The sequence below is a fragment of the Triticum urartu genome, chromosome 3A (genome assembly GCF_056163025.1).
Source record: "Triticum urartu cultivar PI428250 chromosome 3A, HENAU_Tu73, whole genome shotgun sequence".
In the NCBI taxonomy this organism is placed as follows: domain Eukaryota; kingdom Viridiplantae; phylum Streptophyta; class Magnoliopsida; order Poales; family Poaceae; genus Triticum; species Triticum urartu.
In genome coordinates this window covers 633,190,503-633,205,871 of record NC_141875.1, presented here as the reverse complement: position 1 = coordinate 633,205,871, position 15,369 = coordinate 633,190,503, and the positions used below count along the sequence as shown (strand labels likewise).

The window sequence follows — 15,369 nt, the reverse complement described above, 5'->3', positions numbered from 1 at the left end:
GTGTTCATGGTTGATCAAACAAACAAGGAATGTCTATTTGCATGTGATGCATAGGGAGGTGCTGCGCCAAACCCGCCTCCTCGTATCCTTTCTCCCGATCCTCAACCACCTCATATGCTTTTCCTTATCGCCTAACACCTCTGAATTGTGGGGCCCATACCACGGCGCAACGGAATTTGTCCTCCCCATCATCCACAACTATATTCTCCTCTCTGCAACCACACTGTGATCCCTAGCTGAGTCGACTTGATTTGTTTGTTATGTGTTTGTGTGTTTTAGTTCTTATATAACTATTGCTTCATGTGCATGCGGATCTCCAAAATCCAATTGCAATCATCAAGATAAATAATAACACTCTCCAAAATGGTGGGGTCAACACTAGCTAAAGAACTGACCTCTCCAAACCCATTTTCATCTATTGCAACCATCGTCATCAATAAAAAATTCATCATTTGCACCATATAAATTTTGTATGCCATAAGGAGTATCATAATTGTCTCCCCAATCAAGAACAGTATAATAAGTAGCAGGCATAACATAATCATCCTCAATAGTGATAATAGACGTAGTGTCACCATAAAAAGCAATACTTTCATCAAGTGCGTCATTTTTTTGAATAGCAAGACCGAAGAAAATTTTCTCCCTGAGATTTTAGCTACCCACTCATCATAGGAATGACCATTAGCTTTATCATAGCACTCATTATCTAGAGCACGGGAATCGATGTCGATGATGACGGAGATGATCCCCCTCCGGGAGAGTACTAGATGAGGGTTGAAAACGAAGATTGCCTAGAAATGCGATGTGGTGGCGGCGAAAAAATGCTCGATAATTAGTGTGGAGGTTTCACTGAATATTTAGATCATCGAGCACCGGAGCCACCTACCCACAGGCCGTAAGCGCCCTTGTAAGGTGGTCGCTTAGGCCGTCCGGGCCCCATCATATTCTTCTGGCACAAAACTTCCCCACCTATTGTCGTTTTATTGTTTCTCAGACTTTTTCAATTTTATTGTCCGACGTCACATCTCCTTCCTCCAATAAAATAGAAAGTACATGGAAATAAAATATTCGACCAGGTGTCCTACCTAATCCATCACCGTATACTATTTGATAATACTAAATCTTCTTACAAGTGCTGCCAAGCCATATCGACCCATCAATATTGGGCGAAGACGAATGCTCTATGCAAAGGATGGTGTGAAATATAAACGTTGATAAAATATACTCAGGAAAGTTGGTTATTCGAGCATTTAACTACCGATTTGCTTAATATTGTTATTCATCATAAGTTGTTCAAGAGGCACACTTTCTTTTTTGATGTGATTTCTACTATATATTCAGCCTTCAGGTCCATTTTGTGAGCTTATGATTTCTCCACTTTTACTTTTTCTAGACCAATATTAGCTTTCTATGTCTTCGGTTTTTTCTTTTCGCCCCTACTGCCGTGCAAAGGCTAGATGGATATCGATAGCCTCTTACATACGGTTTTCTTTTTCTGTTTTGGAATCTTCACATATACACAGCTGCACAATTGTGTGCTTTAAATTCAAAGTGTGCCGGGGTGGCAGTAGAAGGGAGATTGTGACCGGATGAGCCATTGACATAGGTGGTAATACTAGATTAGGGAGACGAAGATAGTAGGCAGTGCGAGATACTCCCTCCGTTTGGAATTACTTGTCGCAGAAATAGATGTACCTAGACGTATTTTATTTGTAGATACATCCATATCCGAGGGGAAGTACAATTGACGTGCATTCTAAAATATGGATGCCCATCTCTGAACAGAGGAGGACACGGTCCTAGACACCAAGCAGGGCGCGATGACGAGCTCCCCGAATCGGCAACAAGGCCGAGCACACGGGAGGACGAGCGAGCGAGACATGACATGAGGGGAGCCTCACCGGCCGTAACGTAATGTTTATTCATTCCACCGGCAACATGCATGATTCCAAGTCAAAGTATCCTCTCTAGCTACTGCTACGTACTACTACTAACATAAAAAACTTGTTGCCGGCCGGACGGATCGGATCCCGGCTACTTGCCGGCGATCGAGAACTTGTAGAGCATGTAGTGCTTGTACACCTGGCCCGCGCGGTAGATCTCGGTGGGGAACTTGGGGTTGTGCACGGCGTCGGGGAAGTCCTGCGTCTCCAGGCACAGCCCGCCGTGCTTCTCGTACACGGCGCCGCCCTTGCCCTCGTCGCCCTTGAGGAAGTTTCCCGTGTAGAACTGCACGCCGGGCTGGTCGCCCCACAGCTCCATCACCCGCCCGGACGTGGCCTCGCTCACCACCGCCACCTTGCGCACCCCCTGCCCGTCCGCGTCGCGCCCGTCCAGCACGTAGTTGATGTCGTAGCCCCCCTCCACCTCCGCGATGCGCGCGCCGGGCGCCGCCGGGGCGCGGAAGTCGAAGGGCGTGCCGGCGACGGGCGTCACGGCGCCCGTGGGGATGAGGTCGCCGCCGACGGGGGTGACGGCGGACGCGAAGATCTGGACGGAGTGGTCGAGGACGGTGCCCCGCCCGTGCCCGCGCAGGTTCCAGTACGTGTGCTGCGCCAGGTTCACGGGCGTCGGCTTGTCGACCGGCCGGGCGTACATGGTGACGCTGTACGAGTAGTCGCCGTCGATCTTGTAGGTGACGAGCACGTCCAGCGCGCCCGGGAAGCCCTCCTCGCCGTCGCCGCTGCGGTAGTAGAAGGTGATGTAGGGGAAGGCGCCGGTGGCCCGCTCCCGCACCGACCAGAACACCTGGTTGAAGCCGCGGTGGCCGCCGTGGAGCGTGTTGTTGCCGTCGTTGGTGTAGGTGTGGTAGGGGTGGTTCTTGATCGTGAACCGCCCGCCGGCGATCCGGTTCGCCACCCGCCCCACCAGCGCGCCGAAGTAGGTGGTGTCATTCTACGGCAATCAAGAAAAAGGGAAGGATCAAACGAACTAATCAATCAATGTCGGCGGCACCACCACCACCGAGGTTAAGCAAAAGTTCAAGATCAAGCAACGCACCACGTAACCTCCGATGGTCTTGTACCCAAGAACGACGTCGTCGATGCGCCCTGCCAATTAACCATGGATGCATAGATCAGCATCTCCATCTTAACAAGAAACAAAATCAAGGGAATACGTACTAAGAGCAGCCAGTACCATTCTTGTCGGGGAGCCTGACGGAGAGGATGGTGGCGCCCCAGTTGGTGACGACCATGGAGAACTCGCCCCGGCGCAGCTCGTAGTACCCCAGGGTCTCCTTCCCCGGGTGCTTCCTCGCCTCCACGCCGCCCAGCGACGCGGCCACGGCCAGGCACAAGAGCGGCGCTAACGCCATCGTCGTCTTCATGCTCATCGCCGCCATGATTCTCTTTCCAAAGTTTCTAATCTCTAACCGATCGAAGCCGCCTTCCAGCTGCGTATACTCTTGTTTGCTCCGGTATTTATAGAGGAGCATGGTTAGCACTCGAGAGAGAGCAACGACTGTCCTGGTCAACAGGGGAGGATGGGATCGGATAACAGACGTCGCGTTAATCTGTGCAGGTTGAATCGAACCACCGTATTTGACTGTTACGTGAAAAACGGCAACTATCAGGAGCAAAACGTTCGCTCCTCTAGTCCATCGGCGCGACGCCTTCCTGTCCCTCGGACGTGGCTATCTCCGCCTCGACTACTTGAAAATCACTGAGTTTTCGTTTATACCTCACAGGTCACCAAACAGAGAATGTAAAGCCACTGCCCAAAGCGACTAATTGGTCTGAAAATCATGTACTTTGGCCAGAGGTGCGATTGTATTTTTAACAGGAGGTCAATGCTTGGTTTGCACTGTATTTTTGACTTGTGCAATATAATTCGACCTTACATAACATCCTCTTAGTGTGCAATATAGTTCGACCTTTTAACAGAAATTCAATTCTGAGCCTGAGCTCATGTGCTCCTGGATGGACAATACAATCAAGGAAAATGTCAAGCAAATAAAATAAAATGCTGTTTTTTTGGTTTCTAACGTGTGTGCTTGTTTTGACTGTACGAAAATTGGTCAAGAAATAACATTTGTGGTGGTCTGAGAAAAAAAAGGCGCTTTAAACAACTTTCAAAAATAAGCTTTTTTCGTACCACTATATTTTTTATGCAGCAACATCAATGTCATTTCTCCTTGAAAATTTGCACACAACTAGAACATGTGAACACGTTTATTGTTAATCCGTACTTTTGCATTTTGTTTATGCGGGTGCATGAGCTCAAGAACCAAAACTTCGCTGCACATCATACCTATGTTTCAAAATATAAGGGGTAGGAGTATTATTTTTCTGGAAAGTCTAACCTTTTAAGTTTGATCAATTTTATAGAGAAGTATATCAAAATCCATAATATCAACTCCATATGATTAGATTCATCATGAAATGAATTCCCATTTTTTTAATATTATGGATGCGATATTTTTTGTTCTGATCTTGCTCAAAGTTAAAGAAATTTGACTTTTCAAAAAACTAATACCCCTTATATTTTGGTGCTGATAAAAGGAATATTTAGTCTGGCTGGTGGGGGAGATGATGGAGTGTATTTTATTTATTTTTTATAATAAGGTGATTCCATGGGCCTTTTGGTGGTGTGGTTTTGTGCTATCTGCTAACCAACGTATATTTATGTGGGAAAATTTCTATGTGGCTAGCTGCATTTACTATATTGATGTACAATATCACATGGCGACACTTCTTTTTCTAGTGGTGGGAGGGTGTGTGGAATTGATGTGTTTTTATAGGCCGGTTGTTGCTAATTGATTTGAAAAATCATTGGCCCGGTCAAAATCGTATACCAAATCCAAAATTGAATACCGCAATTGCATGAAAAAGCTTCAAAATTAGGGAACATAGGACAATAAAAGAATTAAATGGAAGAGCTCCTTGAGAATTTGTTGATCTGATCAAAATTGGGTGACCCAATTATAAATTGAACAACTCAATTCGGGTGACCCAATTTTAATTGGAGAGTTCAATTGTATGTGGGCTCTTTAAAACTAAGGAGCATAGTGTTATAGAACGCATAGTGTATAATATAAAAGAATTGAATGAGAGTGCTTCGAGAAATTGTTAACCCGGTCAAAATTGGGTGACCCAATTTTAATTGAAGACTTCAATTAAATGTAGGCTCTTTAAAACTAGGGAGCATAGTGTTATAAAGGATTAAGCTATCTAATGGTGGTTCCCATATTCAAGCATAAAATGTGAAACCAACATAATCTTGTTTGGGCAAATAAAAAAACCTTCAGTGTGTATCATAAAATAGGAGGAAGGGGGGGGGGGGTAGATCACCCAATCAAACATGGCTTCCAGTAGTGTTGCAAATCATGGACCACATCAAGTTGTGAGCTTCAGTGTTATTCTCTCTCCGTTCATATGGCAAAAAGTCAAATACGCCAAAGCCAGTTGTCAGGGCGTTCAAGACAGGGTGTTCACCTCTCTCATGATCTGCCATACCTCTCATTGAAGTTTTCCTCCAAGTTCTATATAATTCATCCACTTTTTTAAAATGATAAAATTAATGTCTCTAAAAATGCTTTTATTTTTTAGAGAAATGTGTACAAAATGCTAAGGCAATGTCTTCTTCTGGGCCATCATGCCAGGCCCAGGCTTGGCATTTTCATTCAAGCGGGTCTTTGCCGATCCTCTAACATTGTGAAGGAAAGTCACCGCGCTACAGTGTTTGTCTAGTGTAAAATGAATAAGGAAAGTTATGGACTGTTAGTAGGTAATTAGTCGGTTGTTTACTGTTGGTATTTACTGCAGATATAAATAATTTAAAATTAATTTTATTTCACCATCAATTTGTTTGTATGTAACTATTATAACTGAACACAGTAGATCATCAATTTGCAAATTAATTTAAGTCATTTTAGCTATAATCATATGGATAAAAAGAAGGATCTGATTAATTTAAGTCATTTTAACTATTATAACTGAACACAGTAGATCATCAACTTTCCTTCACAATGTTAGAGGATCCGATTCCCGTATAAAGGTAGAACTTTTTGAAGCAGTGACTTCACTGCGTGATGCATGATGTCAAATAAAAAAAAAACACTGCGTGATGCACCGGCGCACACCGAGCGAGCCCGTGTGCCGTCCGATCTAGCGTGCACCGTCCAGATCGGGGCGGTGGAGAGGGCTCAGCCACTTTTGCGACAACGCCCCCGTTCCGCAGCCGATTCACCAAACAAACCTTGAAATCGACCCAAGCCGCTGTCCGAGCCGCGCCGCCAGTCTCCGGCGACCCCGAGCCCCAACCATCCCATCTCCGGCCACAGGAGCTCCAGGTACGCTTCCCCTCCACGTTCTCCTCTTTGCCTCGTCCATCGGTTCACAGGTTCTGAAATTCCAGGGTCTGCAACTCTAGGGTTCCTCTCTCCATCTGGTCCTCCGCTACGCCCCGAATCGATGGAGATCAGGGCCCCGCCGACGAGCCTCAGGCTCGCGACGCCGCCCGCCACCGCAAGCTTCCGCCCGGCCGCCCTCCGGACCTCCTTCCTCAACGGCAGCGGTGCGTTTCTCGAGCTCGTGCCCTGCGCCCTCGTCTTTCATGTGCTTTGTGGCAGAGATTGCTGTAATAAACTTGTAGCTGTGGATTCGGTTAGCTAGTTTATAGTTAGTACACCTATGCTAGCGTAGAGGTCCAAATTGGAAGGTTGATAGGCCGAAGGTTTGGGAGATTGTGATTATTGTTTCTTTATGGTTGTGGAACTTGCTCTGAAACGAGCCGGGTTGACCTCCAAATCTCCAATAGCATGTTCATTGAAGCCATTCCATGCTAATTTGCGGTTCCAACTACAAACTATAGCATGTACTATTAAAGCATGCCAGATATTTACATTTTATCATGTCTCTTAATCTTCTTAGCTTACATGCTCAGACAGTCACTGATGCTGGTAACATACATTAATATGGTTGCAGTAGAGAGCATATGGAAGTGCATATTGTAGTTATTTAACGATGAGCCAATGGCCATGTTGATGACCTCTAATTGGCTACATCCTCTGCAGTTTCTCTTCGAGCTGTGCAAGTACGCCAATCAAATGTCAACAGATTTAAGTGCAACGCCATACGGAGTAACCTCTTTGATAGACTAACTAGGGTTGTCAGGGTGAGTAAGGCCATTTCAGTCAATACTTCGTTACACAGTAGCATAGTTTTGTGTTTATTTAACTAAGTGCTTGTGCCTTGTTGGTTTTTCTAGTCCTATGCAAATGCAATTCTGAGTTCATTTGAAGACCCTGAGAAGATCCTAGATCAAGCGGTCTTGGAGATGAATGATGATTTAATAAAGATGCGGCAAGCCACTGCACAGGTTTGTTGTGTTTACTGTTAATCCTAAAATTTCACCAGTTACAGTTGGCTGCCTCTTGTATTGTCAGGTTGTTTGTTTGGATCTCTATGCATATAGATGTAAAATGGAAATACAAGCCTATTGTACAATATTCTTTTGCATTCAACCTGATAACATGTTTTTTTTTTGGGGGAAGGTCTTGGCATCTCAAAAGCGGCTCGAGAACAAGTACAAAGCTGCCGAACAAGCTGATGCTGATTGGTAATGTTAATGTCACGGGAAACTAAAAGCTTACATTTACCCCTGTCATCTGTTTGTTTTACACTCGATGCCATTTTTCTTAAATGTAGGTACCGGAGGGCTCAACTTGCTCTTCAAAAGGGCGAAGAGGAACTTGCTCGTGAAGCCCTTAAACGGCGTAAATCATATGCTGTAAGTATCATGTAGGTCTAGTGTGCTGGATCAAATGTCTGCCCAGTCACACCGTTACTAAAGTGTACATGCAACTTGCTATTAGAAACAAATCCTATTGAATGTTTGCATTATACATGTATGTGCTATATACATCTTATGTCAACTTGTGTTAATTCGTATGCTAAATTCATGTTACAGTCTTGTTACGTGTTTGTGTGCTTAGGAAAACGCAAGCTCCTTAAAGGCCCAGCTTGATCAGCAGAAGAGTGTCGTTGACAATCTTGTTTCAAATACCAGGGTGAGTTTGTTAGTTTTAACAGCAGGAATGCTCTTGTCCTGAATACAAATTTGTATTTTTCTGGGACCATGTGTGTCACAGGGCGAACACTATCTATTTGTATTTTTGGCTTTATTTTCAACTTTTTTTAAACATGTATATGTCATTCTGTAGCTTCTTGAGAGCAAGATAGCAGAGGCCAAGCAGAAAAAGGATACCCTAAAAGCCCGTGCTCAATCAGCGAAGTATGCATCATTCATTTGTTGGTTCTGTCTCGGCGCCCATTGCTTCATACTCCCTCCGTTCCAAATTACTCGTCGCAGAAATGGATGTAGCTAGAACTAAAATACATCTAGATATATCCATACCTGCGACAAGTAATTCGGAACGGAGGGAGTAGTTTCGTTAATGTGATAATTGGCCTTGATTTTTCTTTAGGACCGCAACAAAAGTGAGTGAAATGCTGGGGAATGTAAATACAAGTAGTGCCCTATCAGCATTTGAGAAGATGGAGGAGAAAGGTATTCCCTCGTTAGTGGTTTTCTCCTACTAGTGTTATTTATTTTGTTAAGTACCCTCTTATTTGCATAGTTAGTATGAACTGATATGGGCATAGGCCAGATGCAAGCTCAAAAGATGCTAGAGTACTCATGGAGAATATCTGGTGCACTGGTGCTTGTGGTGCTACCGGTGCACCGAACTCATATTGCACATTTTAAGATGTTCAAAAAATTATGAAAAAAATTCAGCACATTCACACAACATCAATGTAGATTGTCACAAAATTTCAAGTCAAAATTCGAAGCATGGCTAAAAAAGAGAGAGACAAATTCAGCACTGAATAGTAGATAACATAAGTTGGGCTTTAGATTTGGCCCATTATCACATTGATACCAAATTTGTCATTTTTGTATCTCAAGAAATGTTTTAAATTTGACATGAAATTTTGTGACAACATTCATTGATGTTGTATTAATTTGCTAGATTTTTTTTCTGATCTTTTAAAATGTTCTACGGCATCTGGTGCACCGGTAGCACCACAAGTGTTGGTGCACCGAATACATTCCCGGAGTACTCAATCAGCAACCTTAATGACTCGGTAGAGACTCGAACCTCAAAATATGTCAAACTATCAGTGGCCTAATATTCAAATGCATCAGGTAGCAATTAGAACTAGGTAGTGGTGTTTTTTTTCCCTCCATAAGTTGTCACAATTGCCAGCCGCTGTATCATCAAAATGCATCTGGAACTTTTTTTGCTGTTGCCAAAAATCATTTGTGGTTACATTACATATCTAGTTTTCAAGCAGTGGATAGTTTGGCCACTTGCACATAGGCTGATGATTTCAACAGAATCTAGCGTTTTATGATGAATATTTTGATTGACATGTTGTATCATCTCCTATTTGTGTTGTTATATGTATGACCTTTGTAAATTATGTTATAATCTTCTTGCTTGTGTAGTGAATGTTATGTGTCTTCTGTTGGTCGGGAAATTACATGTGCCACTAGTTTCTCTTACCGGGCGTGTTATCAGCGAGCCGACCAGTGATTTCTCGTGACAAATTATTTGTACATTTTATTCTTACCAATAGCTACATGTTTTGTGCTGTCAGTTATGACTATGGAATCCCAAGCTGAGGCACTTGGTCAATTAGGAGCTGATGATCTAGAAGGAAAGGTAAATCTGGAGCGTGCGTAGTAACTTCTAAAGATATTCATTGTGGTAATAAGATCTGACCCGCAGTAAATTTCTTTTTTGTCCACAGTTTGCGATGCTCGAGACTACATCGGTGGATGATGATCTTGCACAAATGCGAAAAGAACTGTCCGGGAGCTCTTTGGTATGTCTCGTCGTTTTGGACTCGGAATTATAGTGGTTTTAAAGTTGAAATTGAGATTATGTCTGCTTTTGATCATGTTCCCTTCCTGTTGGGATGTGCACCAAAACACATAGGAGTAGTTGGATATGCAAAAATTAGACCATAACCTGGCTAGCCAACTGTAAATACAAAAGTGAATGTGATATGCCTTTGTTATTCCGTCTGTTCCCTATATAAATACATGACTATGTTTCATGTCACCTACAGAAAGGCGAACTTCCTCCAGGTAGAACCACGGGCAGCAAATCAGGCAGCCCTTTCAAAGACATTGAGATTGAGAAGGAGCTAAGTGAGCTGCGGAAGAAGGCCAAAGAGTACTAGATTTTGCAGGCTTGATGAAATGAAACCACCTAACCGAAGAACCCCAGAAGTTATATAGCCTTGCAGATTTTCAGCAATGTGCATCCGGGGTTCTGAACCCATCAGAGTGCACTTCTTTTGGTAAAGGTATATACAGTTGTGCGAAGAGTTCTCTCGCAGTTTTCCTGTGAATGGCAGTGTACTTTGTACAGTTATATTTGTCACAATGTGCAAATCATCACACCCTTTTCGAGCTTAGCCAAGAGCCCCAGTTCCCCATCCTCGTGCGCCTGACTGTTGTCGATGCTGGGCTTTTCCCGTTGCTGCCCATTCTTTCTAACTGCATTCCAGGGACCATGCGTGCCCTTCTAGAAGGAGAGTGGCATGCCCACTAGAACCGGCCGCAGTTCTGAACCTGCACGGAGCCTCTCATCCATGGGGTTATTTTTTTTTTTGACTTGTCTGATACATGGTTTCTGCCTAGCTGTGAAGTGATCAGGATATATCCGTTTATCCGTCCCGCTGAAAAATGTGCGTTGCACACCAACCACAGCGTCAATTTTTGAAGTCACCAAACCAGGTTTAGGGGAAGATATCAGTTGATACCATGATATGGGCTTCTAGGAGCCGTTGGATCTCAGATCGGACGGCTCCCGGGAGTTCTTAAGCATTTTGCAAGAAAATCATCCGGGAGTCTCAAAATTTCGCGTAGGTACAATAAACTCTCGGGAGCCGTCGGATCCCAGGTTCAGATGAAGGAGAAAGAACGAAGGTTGCCCTTGCCACTGTCGGTCGTGATCAGACGGAAGCAGCAAAAGTGCAAAACGACAGGCAGAACGGCGTGTTGGGGAGCGCCGCTGTCGCCCAAGGACGCTACACTCCAGCCCATACGGTACGATCCACTGCCATCGCGTTGCGTCGCCGGTTGTTCATCTAGAAGCGGCGACGGCTCACAAGCAACAGCAAGCAGGTAAAAGGAAGCAGCGACAAGAAGGCACACCTCTCTCCTGGACGGCAACACGCTACGATCATTTGAGTGAGAATCAGGGTGCTGGTTTCCAGCACCGAGATGCGTTCGTTTCGGTGAACATTTTTTTAGTCTTTCAGCAGGTGCTAATATATCCGGGTCATGGCCACAACTCACAAATCGCCAAGTACTAGAAGCAGCCATGGCTTTTCTAGCTTTCCTTAATATTCAGCGTGCACGCATCGGCAATGGGGACATACGCCCGGAGGCTGGAGGTGAAGCCTGGCCTTCTCCCCGTAAAATGAGTCGCAGGTGAAAGCGTCAAGGTCCTTATGCAACGCTCACATACAATGATACAAAGGCAATAATTGACACCACAATTGTTTTCTTCAACAAAACCCTGCATTCTGCCGCCCACGTCGCTGTGCGTAGACCCGTCCAACTCTTGCAAAGTAGTACTCCGTATTGACCGGGGGACAAGAGAGATCAGGTGGTAAAGCTCGGGACGCCTTGCCGGAACCGACGACAGGAATTGGACCGGCACAAGCAACACGCCCGGCTCCATCAAACCAATAAGAGCACGTACAGGCAGACAGCACTGTGCCCCAAGACCTTCAGAAAAGGCGAACCGATTTCGTTGCGTTCTTTTTCATGTGCAGTCGTATGATTTAGCATCAATAGCAGGCAGTACTAGTAAGAAGGGCACATGCATCGGACCGGGAGATATGGCCATGTTTGGTTCAGCTTTTATTGACGGATTCCGCTGCCGCGCGGTAGAATCTGAACCAAAGGACGAACTCAGTAGAATTCGATTTCAGAAACCCGCTGTCAAAATCTAAACCAAAAGCGGAAGCAGTCCAGGACATGCTTTCCAAAATCTGATTCCGCTACAGGCCAAAATCTGAAAAAGCTGTATCTGCTGGTTTGCTAAATGATCTATATCTTTTTTACATCAGATTTTTCACAGCTGTTTTTCCACAACAAATTTTTCACAACTGCTTTTAGAAATCCACAGGTGAACCAAACAGGGCCTCTTTCACTCTGTTTTCTCTCTATTTCCAAACTGACGCATGTACACAAACCAGTGGTTGGACCGGAACCTACTACTATCATGTGTTTGGATACACACCGTGCATGCGAACATATTAATTGCAGTATACATGGATAGCTGGAATTACCCTGGAAGTCATTGACCGACTTTTAAAAGGACAAACAAACTCTTTCGATGCCATTGTATCCGTCGGGTCAACTTTTATGCTCTGGGCGGATAAACATTGCCACGTGACCCACCAATGCATCTACACTCTACGTGCCCTAGCCAACTATTCCTCGCTGCCGGCTGCCCTGTACATGTAGGAGTACTATGTATGGCATGATCAATAATACGCATCTACGTACATATACGTGTTGAATTATGGATGGGCTTAGGCCCATATAAGAATAAAACTCGATGCAAAAAAAAGAAAAGAATAAAACTTCCCAATTTGCCCGGTAAAAAAAATATAAGACACTAATCTCTGATTAATCTTGAGGCATGATCAATAATACGCATCTACGTACATATACATGTTGAATTATGGATGGGCTTAGGCCCATATAAGAATAAAACTCGATGCAAAAAAAAGAAAAGAATAAAACTTCCCAATTTGCCCGGTAAAAAAAATATAAGACACTAATCTCTGGTTAATCTTGAGGCCCATGTATGAGATGGTAGGTGGTGCCCATATATGAGATGGTAGGTGGCTGGAAGTTTAGTCTCACCTTGCTAGTTGAGGAGAGTTGAGACCCCTTTATAAGGGTTGCTCTACCATTTGCCATTGAAAACTTGGGAAGAGGAGTGGTACATACGTGCTCCTCCTCCACGCCTCGACGCGCGCGCGCCGCGGGAATGAGTCGAAGCTTATTTTTGCCGCTCAGGAATGAATTAATTAATCAGGGATTAATTAACGAGTCGCTAACATGTGGGCTGACTTGCGTTGCCGGGATTCGTCGACTCCCTTGCCGGGACCCACGTATTCGTTGACTCCCTTGCCGGGAGTGGGCCGACTCGGTCGTGGGCCTCGGCAAGGCCCACGACTTTCTTCCTTACGGACTATATAAGAAGGCTCTGGCCAGTGAAGTAACTAAGTTCGGTTCACTCACTCCCTTTCGCGTGACCTAGCCGTCATCTATTGTTCCTCACTCCGTGCTGCCTCCGGTGATCCCATCCCGACGACCGCGTGCACGGCTGGTCGGGAGAGCAAGTGCCTCCGGAACCCTGTCGTTCGAGATCCTGTCCGGGAGAACGGCAATAAGGTTTTTGGGAAGCGTCTCGACGCGACTGCTCCCGATCCGTCCCCAACTATGTTCGCCTATGCTTCCACTACTTCCTCTGCATCGACACCATGCCCGACGACGCCGCCGCTAAGAAGAAGGCCACAGACGACGCCGAGGTTGCTGCTGCAGCTGCCGCGTTGGCCTGGCCAACCGGAGGGTATGATCTGTTCATCCCTCGTTTACTCATATTTATGCTAGCCGTATATGTGCTGCTCATAGAAGTTTCGATTCTATGTTCTTTACATGCTAGTATGCTTAGGTATCGCTATGAGATGCATACTTTTTATGCCATGCTTACTGTTAACTCGTGGATAAGTCTAATCGGAGAAGTGCTAATATTTCCAACAATACGTAGAGGGTAGAGCCGAGACTTCCATGACACCGCCATCACTGCCCGGTCGACGCTCTACGTACACGTACGTCAATGAGAACATGCACGGCCGGCTTCAATGAGCCCGTCTACGTACATCAATGTATATCTTCTAGACCTCAAGGTATACATGTAGCGACGCGTATGTGTACACGCTGTACGTACGTCTGCGCGTGCTGATCTGTTCAGAAGCCGCATCCCGTCTCAGCTGACCGACGGTGGACGCGCGTGAGCCGTCGGCCACCCGATTGCGACGACGCGTATGGGTCTGATTATGTTTGACCACATCCGGCCAGGCCAGGACTAGGGGTAGGAGTAGGACTGTAGGTACGAGTTGGATAAGGACACACGACGAGCATAGCGACGCCGTGTAGTGCTGCGTGCACCTACAGGCTACAGTCCTACCGCTACGTAGCGTATGTACGTACGTACGTGCCGGTCTGCCATTCCCATGCATATTTTCCTGCCGGACGTACGTATGCACGTATGTACGGTCCATTCGCAGTTCAGCTTACACGTACGAAGACGATAGCACGCACGCATGCATGCCGAACAGCTACTTCCAGAACAGATCCAACTCGATCGTCTTTCATTGTAAGCACTACGTGTGTCCGCAGTTTGCTGACCCATGCAATCGACGTGATCCAATTCCGACGACCGTACCTTGTCCACGCTGTTGTTTTGGCAGGTCGTTGACGATTTGGATCTTGATTTGCATGGCCATGCATGACCCTCGGAGCCAGTCTAGGCAGCAGCTAGACCAGGGCGGTCGATCAACCCGCCACCTCACCACATGATATGTTGTGCACCCGAATCAATCAGCATTGCATGACCACAACCGGACCACAGATGAAGTTTCCGCAAAAAAAATGATAACAGGAAATCTATACAGCGATGGAAAGCAACTCCTTTCCAGAGGGGGAGAGGTCCCGTGTCCTTGATTTTCTTTTGCACGGTTCACCCGAATCAATCAAGGATCGTACGACGCTCACAACCGCCACACATTGCTGCCCCTGCACACAAGAAGAAATTGAATCAGTTGCTCCGATGAAAAGCACTTCATTATGTCCTCCCCCTCTCGCGAAGAGTATATATAAAGTTTTGTGGAAGACATTATATGCTCAGCGACCCAAACCTTTTCCAGAGAATATGTGCATATAAAATTGCCAGATCAAAAGGTTATCTGGACCCTTGAGACAATGAATGGCATGTGAAGGCACAGTTGAATGAGACCTCGAATCATTGGGCAGGCCAACTTGGCAAACCGTACCCCTGACCCCGACCCATGCATGCATGTATATCATGGATCGACCCATCAGCTCATGCATACCCCCATTCGAGCGTCCATGGTTTTGCCGGATGTAGCCAAAGACACAGGGCGGCATCAGACATCAAAGGGACACATGTTAGGGCGGACCACACGTAACACACACACGGTCGGTTCTTATCCGGAGTATGTAGTATAGATTATCATCAAGCATGATTCATGCGCCGTAGGCGGCACGCTGATTTGTCATTTCTGCATGCTCTCGAGTTGACACCCG

The 15,369-nt window shown here is 45.6% G+C and overlaps 2 protein-coding genes across 3 annotated transcripts; one reads left to right on the top strand and one right to left on the bottom strand.

Moving 5' to 3' along the window:
• Positions 1-1,886: 1,886 nt before the first annotated feature.
• On the bottom strand, positions 1,887-3,386 carry LOC125548940 (uncharacterized). Its single transcript, XM_048712455.2, has 3 exons — positions 3,139-3,386; positions 3,001-3,050; positions 1,887-2,895 (listed from the first exon to the last, which is right to left on the bottom strand). Exons 1-3 carry the CDS (start codon positions 3,341-3,343, stop codon positions 2,035-2,037), a joined length of 1,116 nt encoding a protein of 371 aa, XP_048568412.1. The 5' UTR covers positions 3,344-3,386; the 3' UTR covers positions 1,887-2,034.
• Positions 3,387-6,148: 2,762 nt separating this feature from the next.
• PTAC4 (plastid transcriptionally active 4) lies at positions 6,149-10,430 on the top strand. 2 transcript variants are annotated; one of them, XM_048709619.1, is made up of 12 exons: positions 6,149-6,292; positions 6,373-6,516; positions 7,016-7,116; positions 7,210-7,320; positions 7,496-7,560; positions 7,650-7,731; positions 7,937-8,011; positions 8,165-8,235; positions 8,429-8,511; positions 9,606-9,670; positions 9,759-9,833; positions 10,080-10,430. In XM_048709619.1, the coding sequence occupies exons 2-12, from the start codon at positions 6,414-6,416 to the stop codon at positions 10,191-10,193; spliced, it is 945 nt and encodes a 314-aa protein (XP_048565576.1). In that variant the 5' UTR covers positions 6,149-6,292; positions 6,373-6,413; the 3' UTR covers positions 10,194-10,430. The 2 variants fall into 2 exon arrangements, with proteins under 2 accessions (XP_048565576.1, XP_048565575.1); XM_048709618.1 differs by having other exon boundaries at positions 6,358-6,516.
• Positions 10,431-15,369: the final 4,939 nt, after the last annotated feature.